The 15,514-nt window shown below is 48.8% G+C and overlaps 1 protein-coding gene across 1 annotated transcript; it reads left to right on the plus strand.

Moving 5' to 3' along the window:
- The first annotated feature begins 141 nt into the window (after positions 1-141).
- Positions 142-7,286, plus strand: LOC310812279 (tubulin beta chain-like). Its single transcript, XM_083680754.1, has 5 exons — positions 142-291; positions 4,128-4,236; positions 4,443-4,553; positions 4,740-4,984; positions 5,080-7,286. Exons 1-5 carry the CDS (start codon positions 235-237, stop codon positions 5,890-5,892), a joined length of 1,335 nt encoding a protein of 444 aa, XP_083536880.1. The 5' UTR covers positions 142-234; the 3' UTR covers positions 5,893-7,286.
- Positions 7,287-15,514: the final 8,228 nt, after the last annotated feature.

Below are 15,514 nucleotides of genomic sequence, written 5' to 3' on the forward strand. Positions count from 1 at the left end.
CTAGTACCAGAGAAACCCCGTAGAACTACTTCCCTCAGCCAATCAACATCGGCTTTCCAAAGACATCGGCCAATCATTGGCGAAAGCCTCGGTTTGGCCGCAGTCTAGACTCATAAATGGTTTGTCCCGCCGTGTGGCTTCCACGCACTTCAGGCTGATCCGCGGGTTCTCCAGTGACACATAACAGCGCTACACTTGATCGTTTGCTTTATTCTCTTCTAACAATCGTTCAGTATGAGGGAGATCGTGCATCTTCAAGCTGGCCAGTGCGGGAACCAGATCGGGGCTAAGGTAGGAATCTGAAACAATGAAATGAACAAATGTCTACATTTGAGACGACTTATAAAAGCAATGTAGGCGACTTGATGTTGTTTCTCGTTACAAAAAGTAAATTTTTCAATGTCTAGGCGAGGCCTATTTCTAATAGTCCTACGTTCCGTGGGAAGGAATTAATTCAGAAGTGATTTCAAACATGCGATGGCAATTTCGAGCGGGCAGACGTTGACAGAATGAGTGTCCCCTTTATTGTAGTCCTGTCAGTCTTTCCAAGTTTCACCGTCGTTTAATGACGTCAATGAAATAGCAATGTTATAAAGTAACAATGTAACAAAAGAGATGCGACCGCTCGAGATAACGGGGCGGCGGAGATGTGATTTCATGGGTGTGTGATCGTCCCTCTGCTCATTGTTTGGGCTCTGGTCTGTGGTATAGATCTCCGATGGTATTTTCCATCGCCTATTCAGACTCGTAAATCATCATACTCGCCGACATATCCCAACATCAGCTCCCAGTTCACCGCGTTAACTAGTGATCAGACACCGTTCCGCATTGGGCCTAATGTAGTGAAGGTTCGTCATAGGCCTACTAGGTGCCATTGTTAGCCGCCTACCCCACCCTCCCACCATTGTTTGCCCCCCCCTCACACACCCCACCCCCCAACCATTGTTTTATCTATGAAATATCGAATTTCGTTCTTATCTTTATTCTTAGTATTCAACGTCATACAAACGTGTGTCGCAACGCGCATTACCAACCATCGCGTGCTCTGCTGCGCACTTGGACATTGCGGGTATTTGTGAGTGCGTAGAGCGGGTCGATCCTTCAACCGTTATTAACGATGTCGGTCATTTCACTACATATAGATTTTCACGGCGTTGAATCGGGACTGTTGTCTGTCTGGTGGCACTAAATCAATGGAGAAAAGTGAACATTTGCTGAGGCTGGGGAGGGGAACACTAACTGTGGCCTTTTTTTTTTTTTCCTTTTTTTTTTTTTTTTTTACTATACGCCTATGGAGCTGGAACACAAGCGTTGGTTCGCGGCCGCACCGTGATATCGAGTTTTAACCCTTTTCCCGCACCGTAAACCGAACCTGAACAACTCCCAACTTTAACTGTTATATCGAGCTGTTAGCGGTAGCGACTTCCGGGTTTGGCAAAATGGCCGACTGCACAAATGGCCAATGAAATCGAAGTGGGGCGGGACAAAGATGCTGCGCCACCCAGAGGCCAGAATCTAAGCGCGGTGTGGCCGCTGTGGTTGGACGGCCACGGAGCGGGAGGGACAAAGAGTGGTGGACTAGCCAGAGGCCCAACACCGCCCCTTCTTCCTTCCCGCATGAAATGTGATGCTATGCAGACAAAGCAGTGTTTCTTTTTGACTGTAAGTCAATGAGAGGTCTCATTTGGTCAACAAAAAGATGCATTGTTCATTAATAACTTTGGGCTTAGCTAAGCAACCTCCACTCCTAGGCACAACGATGCCTAGATTGTTGAAGAGGTTAATGAATATGCATATTGCTCTTGCATTGGTGCTCACTGACTGGCTCCTGCTCATGAATACAATCAATATTCATTAGCCTCCCATTCCGGGTTGGCCGACAACAATTCACATTGAAAATCACTCCATATGTTTTATCTTGTCATTAACAGTCTTTGCTATAGCGCAGATTGTCATTTAAAGGAGCCCCTTTACTTTAATTTAGCTCACTAAAATGTTTCTATACACTATTGTCTTTTCAGTAATTTGGGGAACATACTGTCCCATCTAACACAACAAATGAATCACACATACAGACCGCTACTGGCTAATCCAATCGTTTCACAATCAATGAGATGTTTGAATATGCACGCCTGCTGTCTAGGCCGGTTGTCAACAAAGTCAGACCGATGCGTTGTTTTAAACTGGTGGTTGCAGGGGAGGCCTGTGGAGGTAGAAATCGGAGGTCGGGGCTCATTGTAATTCATGGAACGGAATGAGGAACGGTATCTAAATGCGTCCTCCAATTTCTACCTCCACTGGGTGACTGTTTAAATGAAAATGTTGCGCTATGTAGCCTCGGGGGTGTGATTTGGTCGCCTTACGTTTCTCATGCATGAATGAATTGACCGCACGGTGAACGTGATTGGCTCCTCACCGACGTCATCGAGAGGAGTGGCAGGATGGTGGAGGAGGGAGAGGTCAAGGACAAGTTAAAAAAAAAAACATAGACTTGGATTTAAAGGCATACATGTTAAAAAGGTGGAGTTTTCCTGGTTTGGTCCTGACTGTGACTGAAGTTGATTAGCCCAGGCAGTTTTTAAGTTAATATTTAGCTGACTACTTAGTACCTTAGATACTAAGTAGTCAGCTTTTGGACCTCATTAATTCTGGAAATATGTCCAGAAACACACAGGCACTCCCAGCTGACTAATTATCCTGTATGACAGAATCCCCCTCCTGAAGGCTTTGTCTGTGTTCCATTTTTTACTTTAAGCTGTAATCCACTTCAGCATTTTGTTACCGGAAAGGAAAACAAAATGACTCTGCAGAAAAATAAATGCAGCCGGTCCTCAGAGGGGGATTCTGTCATATGAGCTGCACTGGGGTGTCTGCAAGGTGATTTGACATATTTCAGAATTAATGGGTCCCAACATATGACTACTAAAGGCAGCAGGACCCAAGGTCAGAGCCAAACCAGGAAACAGTTTAAAGAAGTGGAACATGGTCTATTTTATCAACTATAAAGGATCCACTGCTGAGAGAGCCAGTATCACAGCACCGGCCCTCTCGCGGGTCAGCTGATTGAGTCTGTGCACATCAATCACAGTGGAGTGACTCTGACTCCGCCCTGCTTGGCCCCCCCCTCTGACTCCGCCCTGCTTGGCCTCCTCCCAGAGTCACGCCTTTCTCTCATCTTCCCTCAGCCATGTCTGCATGAATGGAAAACTGACACCAATGTTAGTGACAAATCCTCACACGTTTGGCTGCACACACACACACACACACACACACAGAGGAACACTCTCATCCCACGTCCATGCATCGATCTCTACGCGGATGCTGCACTCGGCTACACCCCACACACACACCAAGGGAGGCTGGTGGAGGTAGAATTCGGAGGACAGGCTCATTTGTAAAGCATGGGATGAACACACACATTTGATACCTTTCCATTCATTGTAATGAGCCTGTCCTCCGATTTCTATCTCCCCTGACACACACACACACACACCAATTTTGCCCTGTGTGTAGTGTGACTGTAGAGCTGACCTGTGAATGTGCATAGCACAGGACAAACACAGTGATTATGCTGCTGCTCAAGGGGGACTGTGTGCCTGAAATGCTCTCATTCAGTGCAACATCCTGGTGTTTTTGAGAGGGGGGGGGGGGCAGCCTTGCAAATGTGATTTTCAACATACTGCTCAGTCTTATGACCGTAAAGGCAATTATCTCTTGGATCTGCCTCAGGAGGGTTTGAACTGTGGGCCGTTTGTGCACAAATGGCGTCTGCTCTTTGGACTCGGATGAGAGAAGTTGCCAAGAAATAGATTTAACCTGCTGAGGAGAACAGGGTTGTGCAAGGAGTACATAAGTGCATGTATTGCGGAGAGGCGTGCGTGCGGGGGGGGGTGGTCCCCCCACATTTCATTTCGTAAGGGCGTATCTTATCTCTTTTAAAAACAAAGGTCTTGTCTCTCAAACATTTCCAATAAAGTAACACAACATTGACCGAATGAGTTCCTTTGCTAGCTCAGTCCCCTCACACCAACCCACAAGGGAACAGCCGTCTCTCTATTGGTTCTGTTCCCAGTCCCTGTTGTTGTGGCAGTTCTGTCCTCTGACATGGACTGGTCTTCCCCCCTCAGTTCTGGGAGGTGATCAGTGATGAGCACGGCATCGACCCCACAGGAACCTACAATGGAGACAGCGACCTGCAGCTGGACCGGATCAGCGTCTACTACAACGAGGCCTCAGGTACGACACTTACACTACGACTTTACACAGGACATCCTGTCTCTTCACAGGACATCCTGTCTCTTCACAGGACATCGACATCGTCTGTCCTCCTTGTATGTGTTTTTATTTCTGATGATATACAAATTATTTTCTTTGATGGAGGAAATTCTCACTGTGGTGGTCTGCACAGTCATGGCCTTGACATTCATGTGTGTCTCATGAAGGTGGCAAGTACGTCCCCAGAGCCGTCCTAGTGGACCTGGAGCCAGGGACCATGGACTCTGTCAGGTCCGGGCCCTTCGGACAGATCTTCAGACCCGACAACTTTGTGTTTGGTAAGTTGGGGGTTCGGGGTCCCCTTGCTTGACTTAATTGCGGTAAGCAATGATGATGAGACGGAGAGTCATCATATGAAGTAGAAAAACCGATGCCTGGAGTTAATTTAAAAGCGGTCATCCTCTCATCCCTGTTTCCTACCATCCTTCCCTCCCTTTTGTATCTCTTCTTCCCGTCTTTCTAAGGTCAGAGCGGCGCCGGCAACAACTGGGCCAAGGGTCACTACACCGAGGGGGCGGAGCTGGTGGACTCGGTCCTGGACGTGGTGAGGAAGGAGGCGGAGAGCTGCGACTGCCTCCAGGGCTTCCAGCTGACCCACTCCCTGGGCGGCGGTACCGGCTCCGGCATGGGCACCCTGCTCATCAGCAAGATCCGTGAGGAATACCCGGACCGCATCATGAACACCTTCAGCGTGGTCCCCTCCCCCAAGGTAAGTCCCCTGTGTGTTGGGACAGTCTTAGACCCCTCCCTATGTGTTGTAGACTCTGTTTCCTGATTGGTTGATGACCCCCCTCTCCCATGCAGGTGTCAGACACAGTGGTGGAGCCCTACAACGCCACCCTCTCCGTCCACCAGCTGGTGGAGAACACAGACGAGACCTTCTGCATCGACAACGAGGCGCTCTACGACATCTGCTTCCGCACGCTCAAGCTGACCACGCCCACCTACGGCGACCTCAACCACCTGGTCTCGGCCACCATGAGCGGCGTGACCACCTGCCTCCGCTTCCCCGGCCAGCTCAACGCTGACCTCCGTAAGCTGGCCGTCAACATGGTGCCCTTCCCCCGCCTGCACTTCTTCATGCCGGGCTTCGCCCCTCTGACCAGCAGGGGGAGCCAGCAGTACCGCGCCCTCACAGTCCCCGAGCTCACCCAGCAAGTGTTCGATGCCAAGAACATGATGGCGGCCTGCGACCCCCGCCACGGGCGGTACCTCACCGTGGCCGCCGTCTTCCGTGGACGCATGTCCATGAAGGAGGTGGACGAGCAGATGCTGAACGTCCAGAACAAGAACAGCAGCTACTTCGTGGAATGGATCCCCAACAACGTGAAGACCGCCGTCTGCGACATCCCGCCCCGCGGCCTCAAGATGGCCGTCACCTTCATTGGTAACAGCACGGCCATCCAGGAGCTGTTCAAGCGCATCTCTGAGCAGTTCACCGCCATGTTCCGCCGCAAGGCCTTCCTCCACTGGTACACCGGAGAGGGCATGGACGAGATGGAGTTCACCGAGGCCGAGAGCAACATGAACGACCTGGTGTCAGAGTACCAGCAGTACCAGGACGCCACGGCCGAGGAGGAGGGCGAGTTCGAGGAGGAGGCAGAGGAGGACGCTTAAACAACAGAGTAAAGAAACTAAAGAAAAGGAGGGGTGAAGTGAAGATAAAACAAACAAAAAAAGAGGAAATCAACAAAACCGACTAAAAGAAAACCAGAGAAATGTGAGGGAGTGGCGGAGGAAAGGAGAAGGAACCCAATCGCACGCCCACAAATTGATCAAATCTAGAATGGCTTCAGAAGAAGAAGAAGAAGAAGGACTGACTGAAGAATGTACAGGAGGAGGAGGAGGAGGAGGAGGAGGAGAGAGAGAGAGAGAGAGAGAAAAGGGGCTTCGAGCAGTACGTGACCAATTGAACCTGCCACAATCTGCCATCTTCTTGCTGTGATATTGTGTATTGTCTTGACCCAGAAATGATTGAATGAATAAAATGTAAGTCAAGTAAGGAACCGATATTGAATGAAAGCCAATGCACACCCGCCTTTGAATAGATACTTCTTACATCATCATTATCAGTGTTATTATTAATTTTTTCTTTTTTTTTTTCATGTCATGAAAATACACAAGCACTCCAGCAATGGGAGCCTGGTGGAGGTCGAAATCGGAGGGTGGGCTCATTGTAATGTATGGGATGTGGAATGGTGTCAAACACGTGATCATGCCATTCCATGCGTTACAGTGAGCCCGTCCTCCGATTTCTACCTCCACCAGCCTCCCCTGCTACAGGACCTCACACCACACAGGGCTGCTGATCTTGGGCCTTGACATTATTCATTGATGAGCGAGGCCTTGATTCTGGCCTGACTTTGACGAAGGTGTCTGTGTTTACGTTGGAGCGGACCCCACTCAGGCGCCAGCCAACGTCTGGGGGGGACACAAACGCTCATGTCAGAGTGACACAGACAAAGATGGGATGAATACATAAATAAATACACAAATGAATCAATGTAGGTTGATAGTGCCAATGAGGGTTTATAACAGTCTACAAGACCGTGGTAATCTGTTGAGTTCTAGCAGTATTCTAATACATTTCCACAACAGAACTTTTCAGGAACAGCATGAAGGGTATGGGGGGGAGGTCCAGAGATTGATGTTCTTTCGTATCCCATTCCATTTGCCCATAAGAGTTTGGATGAAACATAACATCTGGAGAAGCCTCTTCATATGTGTCCAAAACTCACTTTTCCATAAATGTTTACACTTTGAACCACTATAGTATTTAGTTAATAGAAGCCATTGCTGTTTTTGGTCCAAGCCAAGTCATCGTGTGTCAGAAATCCTGTTACGGTGTCAGTTAGCGTTGACTTCTTGACGGCACTATGAAGGGCTGAAATGGAAAGCCTGTCTGTGTTGTTTTGATTTCTATTCCTGTCAACATTTTTTGATTTTTGATCCCTGTGAACGTAAAAAGCAAAGTGCCTCTGATGAGAAATAAAAAGGCATTTTTAGAAAAATTCATGTCTGCCGTGTGGTAATAACGTGTGGTAATAACAGATATCACTTATTATTGATCCTTATTATTAAGTTACAGATATAGATATGCATTCACAATGAGAGGACAGTGAAACACTTACACTACTGTAACCGTAATGAGGTGACAATGGAAAGTCAAGCCGACATAAATGAAGTTAAAAACAGTTTATAACATTAGGAATCTGATGACCAGATGCAAAAGCAGGATTCCATTTGATAGGTAACACCTTGAAGTTGTGTGTGGACATGCTCACATCATAATTCAGAATAACATACATCAAATTGAAGCAGAATTATGGGCCTAATTATTCTTTTTCAAGGTTTCGTCTCAAGCTTCACCTGACGTGTCTGACAGGTTTACCCGGTAGAGACAGGAGCCGTGTGGAAGGAGAAACACACCTTGTTTCACACACCTGAACCTGGGGTTTCACACTCAAAGTCAAAGTCTTCCTTATTTGTCATTACATTGAATACAGCAGCTCTACAACATCAATCAACCATATAATGTAACAAGGATAATATATCAAATATAAACATCAACAGTAATAACATTAAATACAGTAAATAAATAAAAATATATATATATACAGATCTTTTGTAGCAGTGGTAAAGGAAGTAAGTATAGAGTGCAGAGTACAATGTCAGTGAGGAGGAGGGGGGTGGGGGGGGGGGGGGTGAGGAGGTGGAGGGGGGGGGAGGTATAGTTATGTAGCAGCAGTACAGTGTACAGTGCAATGTCAGGTTTGGTGATCTCATACCCAAGCCTCCATGTCTACCGGTGGGGTCCTGGGGTCTGAACAGTCCCTGGTGGGGTCCTGGGGTCTGAACAGTCCCTGGTGAGAGGGGAAGAATAGAGACAAACAGAACTGCAGACCTCTGATAAACTTGAAATCAGAAGTTCAGTTCACTTCAGTTCAAGTTTATTTGTTACGTCTCATACACGAGTGCAGGGAGTAAAATTCTTGGGCTCGGTTCCTTGACAATGCAGCATACAATACAACTAATACAAATAATACAAATACGCAGTAGTGCAATGGGGTAAGGACAAGACAATAAGTGACATAGTACAATATAAGTGAGACGGTTTGACAGTGACAATTGTTGGACAACAGACATGACACAATTGCAGTATAAAGAGTAAAAAAAAGTAAAGTGGTTCAGTGGAATGTCATTATTATTGCACTGTGCCGTTGGTATAAGAGGTGTTGTTAAAGTGACTATGTGCTGGTAGAGTATTCTGTGGGAGTGCTGGGGGTAAAGTCATGGGTTTCGGGTAGGCTTGTTCATGAGCCTGATGGCCTGGGGGAAGTAGCTGTTGGAGAGCCTCTGAGTTTTGGCCCTGAGGCTCCGGAGGAGGCTCCGTCTTTTGGACGGCAACAACCCCAACAGGTTGTGGTTGGGGTGGCTGGGGTCTCTGATGATCCTCCGGGCTTTGCTGACACATCGTTTGCTGTATATGTCCTGGATGGAGGGAAACTCACATGGGCCACTGATGCGCTCAGCTTCGTACCACCTTCGTACTTCCTCCTCCACCTCCCCCCCAGATCCGTACCACCTTCTGCAGCGCCTTGCGTTGAGGGCGGTGCAGTTGCCGTGCCAGGCAGTGATGCATCCCGTCAGGATGCTCTCGGTAGTGCCCCTGTAGAAGGTACGCAGGATCTTGGGCCCCATGCCAACCTTCCTCAGCCGCCAGAAGTACTTGACGTTGATCATGGACTTCTACCGATGTTAGCCGATGTTACCCAATGTTTGCCGACCACTACCGATCACAAATGGCCAGGAACCGACAGCTCCCGAAACTCCTCAGATAATCCCGATGTGTAACACCATTGAAGTCCCTTTCTTTGACGGGTTGGATGGGGGCAAGGGAGAGGGGGAAGATATTATAAAGAGGAAATTTCACAATTTGCCTGAAAAAAAATTGTACCCCGCCCGCTCCCTTTGCTGTTTTCGGATTCAAGTCTGTATAAAAGGTAATTACCATCATCTAATTGTGATATCACTGTATTTCCTCAGTTCCTTCATTTTGTTCGATCAGCATATTTATGGGTTACGTTTTTGCAGTTTTTTCGATTGGCTAGTTTGCTGTATTATGCGTCCGTAACAGCTACCTAATAGCCTATAATGGATGATTTAGGGCGTGTAACGGCTTGTAACGCAGCACAGACTCGCAGGTTGGCAGTAATTACCCCCCATCTTCTAAACATACAATATCATTATTATTTAACTTGTAGTCCTAGAATAAACGACGTTCTCATTGACCAAGAAGATAAAATAGCCATTCGGTTATGGGGGGCTATCAGGCATTTTTCGACATAATTGTGTGTACTGAACGTCCCTGCTCTCTACCACACCAGCACGACCCCAGAGGCTATTCGGCGCAGTTATTTAGCGACGAAACATCGATGTTAGGCTAGAGGTTCTCTATAAAGTCTTTGAATCTGAAATGTGTGATAAATTGACCATCAATTGGAAGTTGACTGTGTGTGTGTGTGTGTGTGTGTGTGTGTGTGTGTGTGTGTGTGTGTGTGTGTGTGTGTGTGTGTGTGTGTGTGTGTGTGAAATGTGGCTTCATTGTTTGTTTGAGGTCTTGCCCAATGCGTTATCGCATGGTTTCCTCTGCTGAACATTGTGTAAGCCACCTTCCTTCGGTCTTCGGTGGTCCAGTCGTTACTGAATCTGCCTGATAGTCATGACAGCTTGGCACGTTGAGCAGAATCGCTGAATCAGTGATCGCACGCCACTGAGTACAGGCTCTGCAGTGGGACTTGCTCCCCGCTGTGCGAAGGTTGGGTGAGTGCGTACGTGTGTGCGCGCGCGCGTTTCTGTGTGTGTGTGTGTGTGCTTTGAGAGCTTTGTCAAGGAGAAACAACATTCCCACGGATGACAGAATTCAGAGCCCACTACAGCAGGTCCTAACCGGAGTCCTAGCCCACTATAGCAGGTCCTAACCGGAGTTCTAGCCCACTGTCCCGCTCCTCTCTTTGATCAGCAGCTGCTCCGTTACCGACTCCCGTTGCCGGGACGGCCCATGCAGCCGAGCCTGACACACCCTGGACGTGCATCGCTCGGTTTTACGGCGTGTGTGTGTGTGTGTGTGTGTGTGTGTGTGTGTGTGTGTGTGTGTGTGTGTGTGTGTGTGTGTGTGTGTGTGTGTGTGTGTGTGAATGACTGGATGATTTGACTTCAGTGGAGGCTTATCGAGAGCATCTTACAGTACATTGAGTGCAGGGGAGGCTGGTGGAGGTAGAAAATGGAGGACAGGCTCATTGTAATGGATGGATGGAATGTACACATTACAATGAGCCCGTCCTCCGATTTCTACCTCCACCAGGCTCCCCTGACTGTAAGGCACTATTAAAGTGATTTGCTCCAAAATACCCCTTAAAAAGTCACTTGCCTTTGATGCTAGTTTTACAATTGGATTAGAGGTCTGGGCCCTGAATACAGAAGTGTACTCTTCCTCCTCTTCCTCCTCCACCTCCCCCTCCTCGTCCTTCTCCCCCTCCTCCTCCTCCTCCCCCCCTCCCTCCTCCTCTCCCACCCCCTCCTCCCTTCCTCCTCCTCCTCACTCCTCCTCCTCCTCTTCCTCCTCCTCTTCCTCCCCCTCCTCCTCCTCCCTCCCCCTCCTCCTCCTCCTCCCCCTCCTCCTCCCCTTCCCCCTCCTTCCCCCTCCCCCCCTCCTCCCCCCCTCCTCCTCCTCTCCCACCCCCTCCTCCCTTCCCCCTCCTCCTCCTCCTCCATCCTCCTCTTCCTCCCCTTCCCCCTCCTCCTCCCTCCTCCTCCTCCTCCTCTTCCTCCTCCTCCTCCTCCTCCTCCTCCTCCCCCTCCTCCTCCTCCTCCCCTTCCCCCTCCTCCCCCTCCTCCCCCTCCTCCTCTTCCTCCTCCTCCTCCTCCTCCTCCATCCTCCTCTTCCTCCTCCTCCTCCTCCCCTTCCCCCTCCTCCTCCCTCCTCCTCCTCCTCCTCCTCCTCTTCCTCCTCCTCCTCCTCCTCCATCCTCCTCTTCCTTCTCCTCTCCCTCATCTTTTTTATGTGTGTTTTGCACATCTAATGCTGATATTAGTACAGTTTAGTTAGAAAGTCATTTGCATACAGTGCCTGGAGAATCATTTACAAATCCATGTTTTAAAAATGCTCTGAAAAGCCTTTTTTTGTTTTGTGTCTTTTCAGAACTTCAGTCAAGATGAAAATAATTGGTGTTGCGGTGTTTGGCACCATGCTTGTCATGGGTAAGTATCCGCACAATTCGTCACCCAGGATTGAGGTTGAACGGTTGAAAGAGCATAAAGCTTACTTTGACACAGCTAAATTATTATTTCAGATTTTATTCAGCCGTTTACAAAACGGGTATACTGCTCTGTTGTCTGTTCCTTTCTCTCTTCTCCCCTGGCTTATTTACGGAGGGTTCGATTTTGTTGACAGCCTTTCTATTCTTGGCAGCCAGTATGTAGGACATTTACATTTCAAACACTTTAGCAGCTTTGTAGTTTCTGTTCTTGCAGAACGAAGCATTTCTTCTTTAACTTATTTAACAGTCTTTGTAAACAAAAACGCTAAACGCGAAAATAAACTTTGTTTATTGTGTCTTGCTTTACAGTTTTGTCGTTTCCGTCTAAAGGTAAAATGATTTATCTTTACTTCTTTGTTGGGGGTGGCAGGGGTGAGGTGGGGGGGGGGGGGGTGGTGGTGAGGTGGGGGGGGGGGGGTGGGTGGTGGGGGGGTGGTGGTGGTGAGGTGGGGGGGGTGGGTGGTGTGTGTGGTGGTGGGGGGGGGTGGGTGGTGTGTGTGGTGGTGGGGGGGTGGGTGGTGGTAGTGGTGGTGGTGGGGTGGTGGTGGTGGTGGTGGTAGTAGTAGAGGTGGGTGGTGTGTGTGGTGGTGGTAGTGGTGGTGGTGGTGGTGGGGCGGGTGGGGGTAGTGGTGATGGTAGTAGTGGTGGTGGTGGTGGTTGTGGTGGTGGTGGTGGTGGCGGGGGGGGGGGGGGGGGGGGGTAGTGGGGGCGGGCTGTCGCCTGCCCTGCTCTTGTCTCTCTGTACTCCAACAACCTCTACTGCTTCCTCCTGGTTTTTACAGTTAAGAAAGAGCACAAGATTGCGTTTTTCGGGGAGGATGTGGACATCCCTGTCCCGTCTCCAGACAGCACTGAGGTTCTGTTCAAGCCCAGCACCAGCCCGGCCTCTACGGTGGTTCTGATGAGGAACGGACAGGTCATGGACCCGCGGGCCAAGATGAACGCCCTCAACCACCTCGTCCTAGAGGACGTGGGGGAGGACGCGGAGGGCCTGTACGTGGTCAGTAACACCAAGGAACTGGCCGATGTCATACACATCATCCTCGTTGTCAGAGGTACAGTAACTAACCCTAACCCTAACCCTAACCCTAACCCTAACCCTACCACTTCTACTCTGAACACTCCTTTCACACACCTAGAATGCAATCCCCCCGTCCCTCAAGACAGATACCTCCCGAAGTCTGTTCCTCTAAACGTCCAGCGTGTGATTTTTACACCAGCAAGTCTCCCAGCGTGTCACACTATATATATATATATATATATATATACATATCCTCTCTAAGATCTTATACATGTACAGTACCAGTCAAAAGTTGGGACACACCTTGCCAAGAGTGTGCAAAGCTGTCATCAAAGCAAAAGGTGGCTACTTTGAAGAATCTAAAATCTAAAACATATTCTGGTTTGTTTAACACTTTTTTGTTTACTACATAATTCTATATGTGTTCCTTCATAGTTTTGATGTCTTCAATATTAATCTACAATGTAGAAAATAATAAAAAATAAAGAAAAACCATTGAATGAGAAGGTGTGTCCAAACTTTTGACTGGTACTGTATATCAGCAGAGGCTGGTGGAGGTGGAAATCGGAGGACGGGGCTCATTGTAAAGCATGGAACCATACCATTTTTCACTCTGCTCCATGCGTTACAATCGGCCTCCCCCAGCCTCTCCTGCTCGCCACTTGTCTAACGATCCTCCTACGTGTCTCTGTTTCACAACATGATTCATTCTCTCTCTTATGTAAGGCCCACAGCCTTAACCTGGCGATGTAATCCTTTGAGGCAGACTCCGATCGGAATCATGACACCCCTTGCGTTGTTCGTGCAGAATGTCCGGCATGTTGTTATTGATTGGGGATCGTTGTTTTGACACGGAGCGAGTTATGTTATGTTATGTTATGTTATGTTATGTTATGTTATGTTATTCCCGTGAGCTCAGTGCTTGTGTTGCACTGTCCTTCCTGGCAGATTGCTCACTGGAGCAGGTGGTCAAGTACGGCGAGATGTACCGCATCCCCGTGAACAACATCGCCGGGCCGATCACCCTGGAGTTCAGGCCCAGTCAGGCCGGCTCCAACCAAACCTCAGATCTAACAGAACCAACGGTCATGGTGCTTCTGAACCAGACCCAGACGAGGCCCGTGGACGAGTACCAGGGCCGACTGAGTGTAACAGAGAGCTGGGTGACTCTGCACGCAGTCAGCGGGGCAGACGAGGGCAGCTTCACCGTTCTGGACCGTGACGGGAAAGTCAAGAGGAGAGCATGCTTGAACATAAGAGGTAGGAAGCCCAACGCGGTCCAAATAAGACGGGGAGAGATACCAAGTGATGTGGGGGTGGTCCAGGGGAGGCTGGCGGAGGTAGAAATCGGAGGACGGGCATCATTGTAATGCATGGAACGGAATGAGGAACGGTATCAAACACAACGTGTCGAGAGCTTCACTCCTGTCCTTGTTTCCTTTTTGTCCCAAAGAGCACCAGAACTTTGTTCACCTGACGTACGGCAGCACTTTGAAGATCAACCTGATTCTGGATCATACGAAGGTCAACCTCCTGTACACTCGCAACTCGGACCAGCAGGCCCAGGTCATCCTGGAGCAGGGGGAGCAGGTGTTGCAGTTGGACTCAGCCCTGGACGGCAGGCTCTCTGTAGACGGCGCAATGTGTATCCTGAAGCGCGTCCAGGCCAGTGACATGGGGCTCTTTAAGGTGACCGACCTGCAGGGTTTCCCCGTCTCCAGCATCTACCTGGTGGTGAAAGGTAAGGAGGGGTCAGGGCAGGAGGCAGGGGCTTTTAAAGCCACAATCCGTAAAACTAAATGTCAGCCCCGGCGCATGCTGTGAGACTGAGGAATGGGGTTTCTTGACAAAATTCTGGATGCATGGACTGACAGTCTGCGACATCCACACGGCAGTTTTAAACATGTCTTGAAGCTATGCAGTGTTTCTTTATGGTCCTGTTGTTTGTTAAAGTAAAACAGCCTTATGTTTTTGTTTATGATGGGGTAACAAAGTTGTATTAAGCTTGTGAGCAGGCACGTGGGGGGGGGGTGAACAAGGGGGACGAAAAGGGGTAACAGCACCTCTCTCTCCCTCTTCCTCTCAGTCTATAAGCTTCCCCCTCTCTACGTGGCGATCCTCTCCTTGGTGGGTCTGCTGGTGTTTCTGCTGCTGGTGTGTCTGGTCTCCTGCCTGGTCAAGGAGCAGCAGAGGGCCGAGAAGGCGAGGCACATCACCATGATCGCCCAACAGCCTGGCAAGGCGGAAGGAGACGCCTTCAGACAGGTAACTCACCTGAACACTCACCTCCCCAAATGGGATCACATCAGATACAATGGTCAAAACGACAACTATGTACTAGAGCTACCAGGGGAGGCTGGGGGAGGTAGAAATCGGAGGATGTTTTTAGTACTCCAAGCTATTTGATGGAGAAATAGTCGTAATATTTTCTTCAGCATTGTCCTAGCAAATGTCAGTATATCTGTAACTGTATTTGTGTGAGTTGTCTTTGTGTCTGTTTCTCTTTGTTGCCTGTCTGTCCTCTCTTCTCTGCGTGTGTTCGTCTTTGGCCTTGACCGTTGAAGATAAACTTGAAGATAAACTCTCTTAGAACCTTGAAAAATCAATAGCTAGAATCATACCAGCAGGTTCCTGTTTACTTTGAGTAATGTGGAAGCAATCACCATGAAACCTTCACTCCATACCATTGTAGAATCCATCCTAGTCGGCATCCAGTTTCATGTGTTTTGTTTGAAGCCCACAATTAGGTGTGTTTACCTACCCACTGTCCCTATATTGATTACCACTGTCCCTTTATTGATTACCACTGTCCCTTTATTGATTACCACTGTCCCTTTATTGATTACCACTGTCCCTTTATTGATTACCACTGTCCCTATATTGATCCTTTAAGTATTTA

Source organism: Argentina silus (assembly GCF_951799395.1).
Source record: "Argentina silus genome assembly, chromosome: 11".
NCBI lineage: Eukaryota > Metazoa > Chordata > Actinopteri > Argentiniformes > Argentinidae > Argentina > Argentina silus.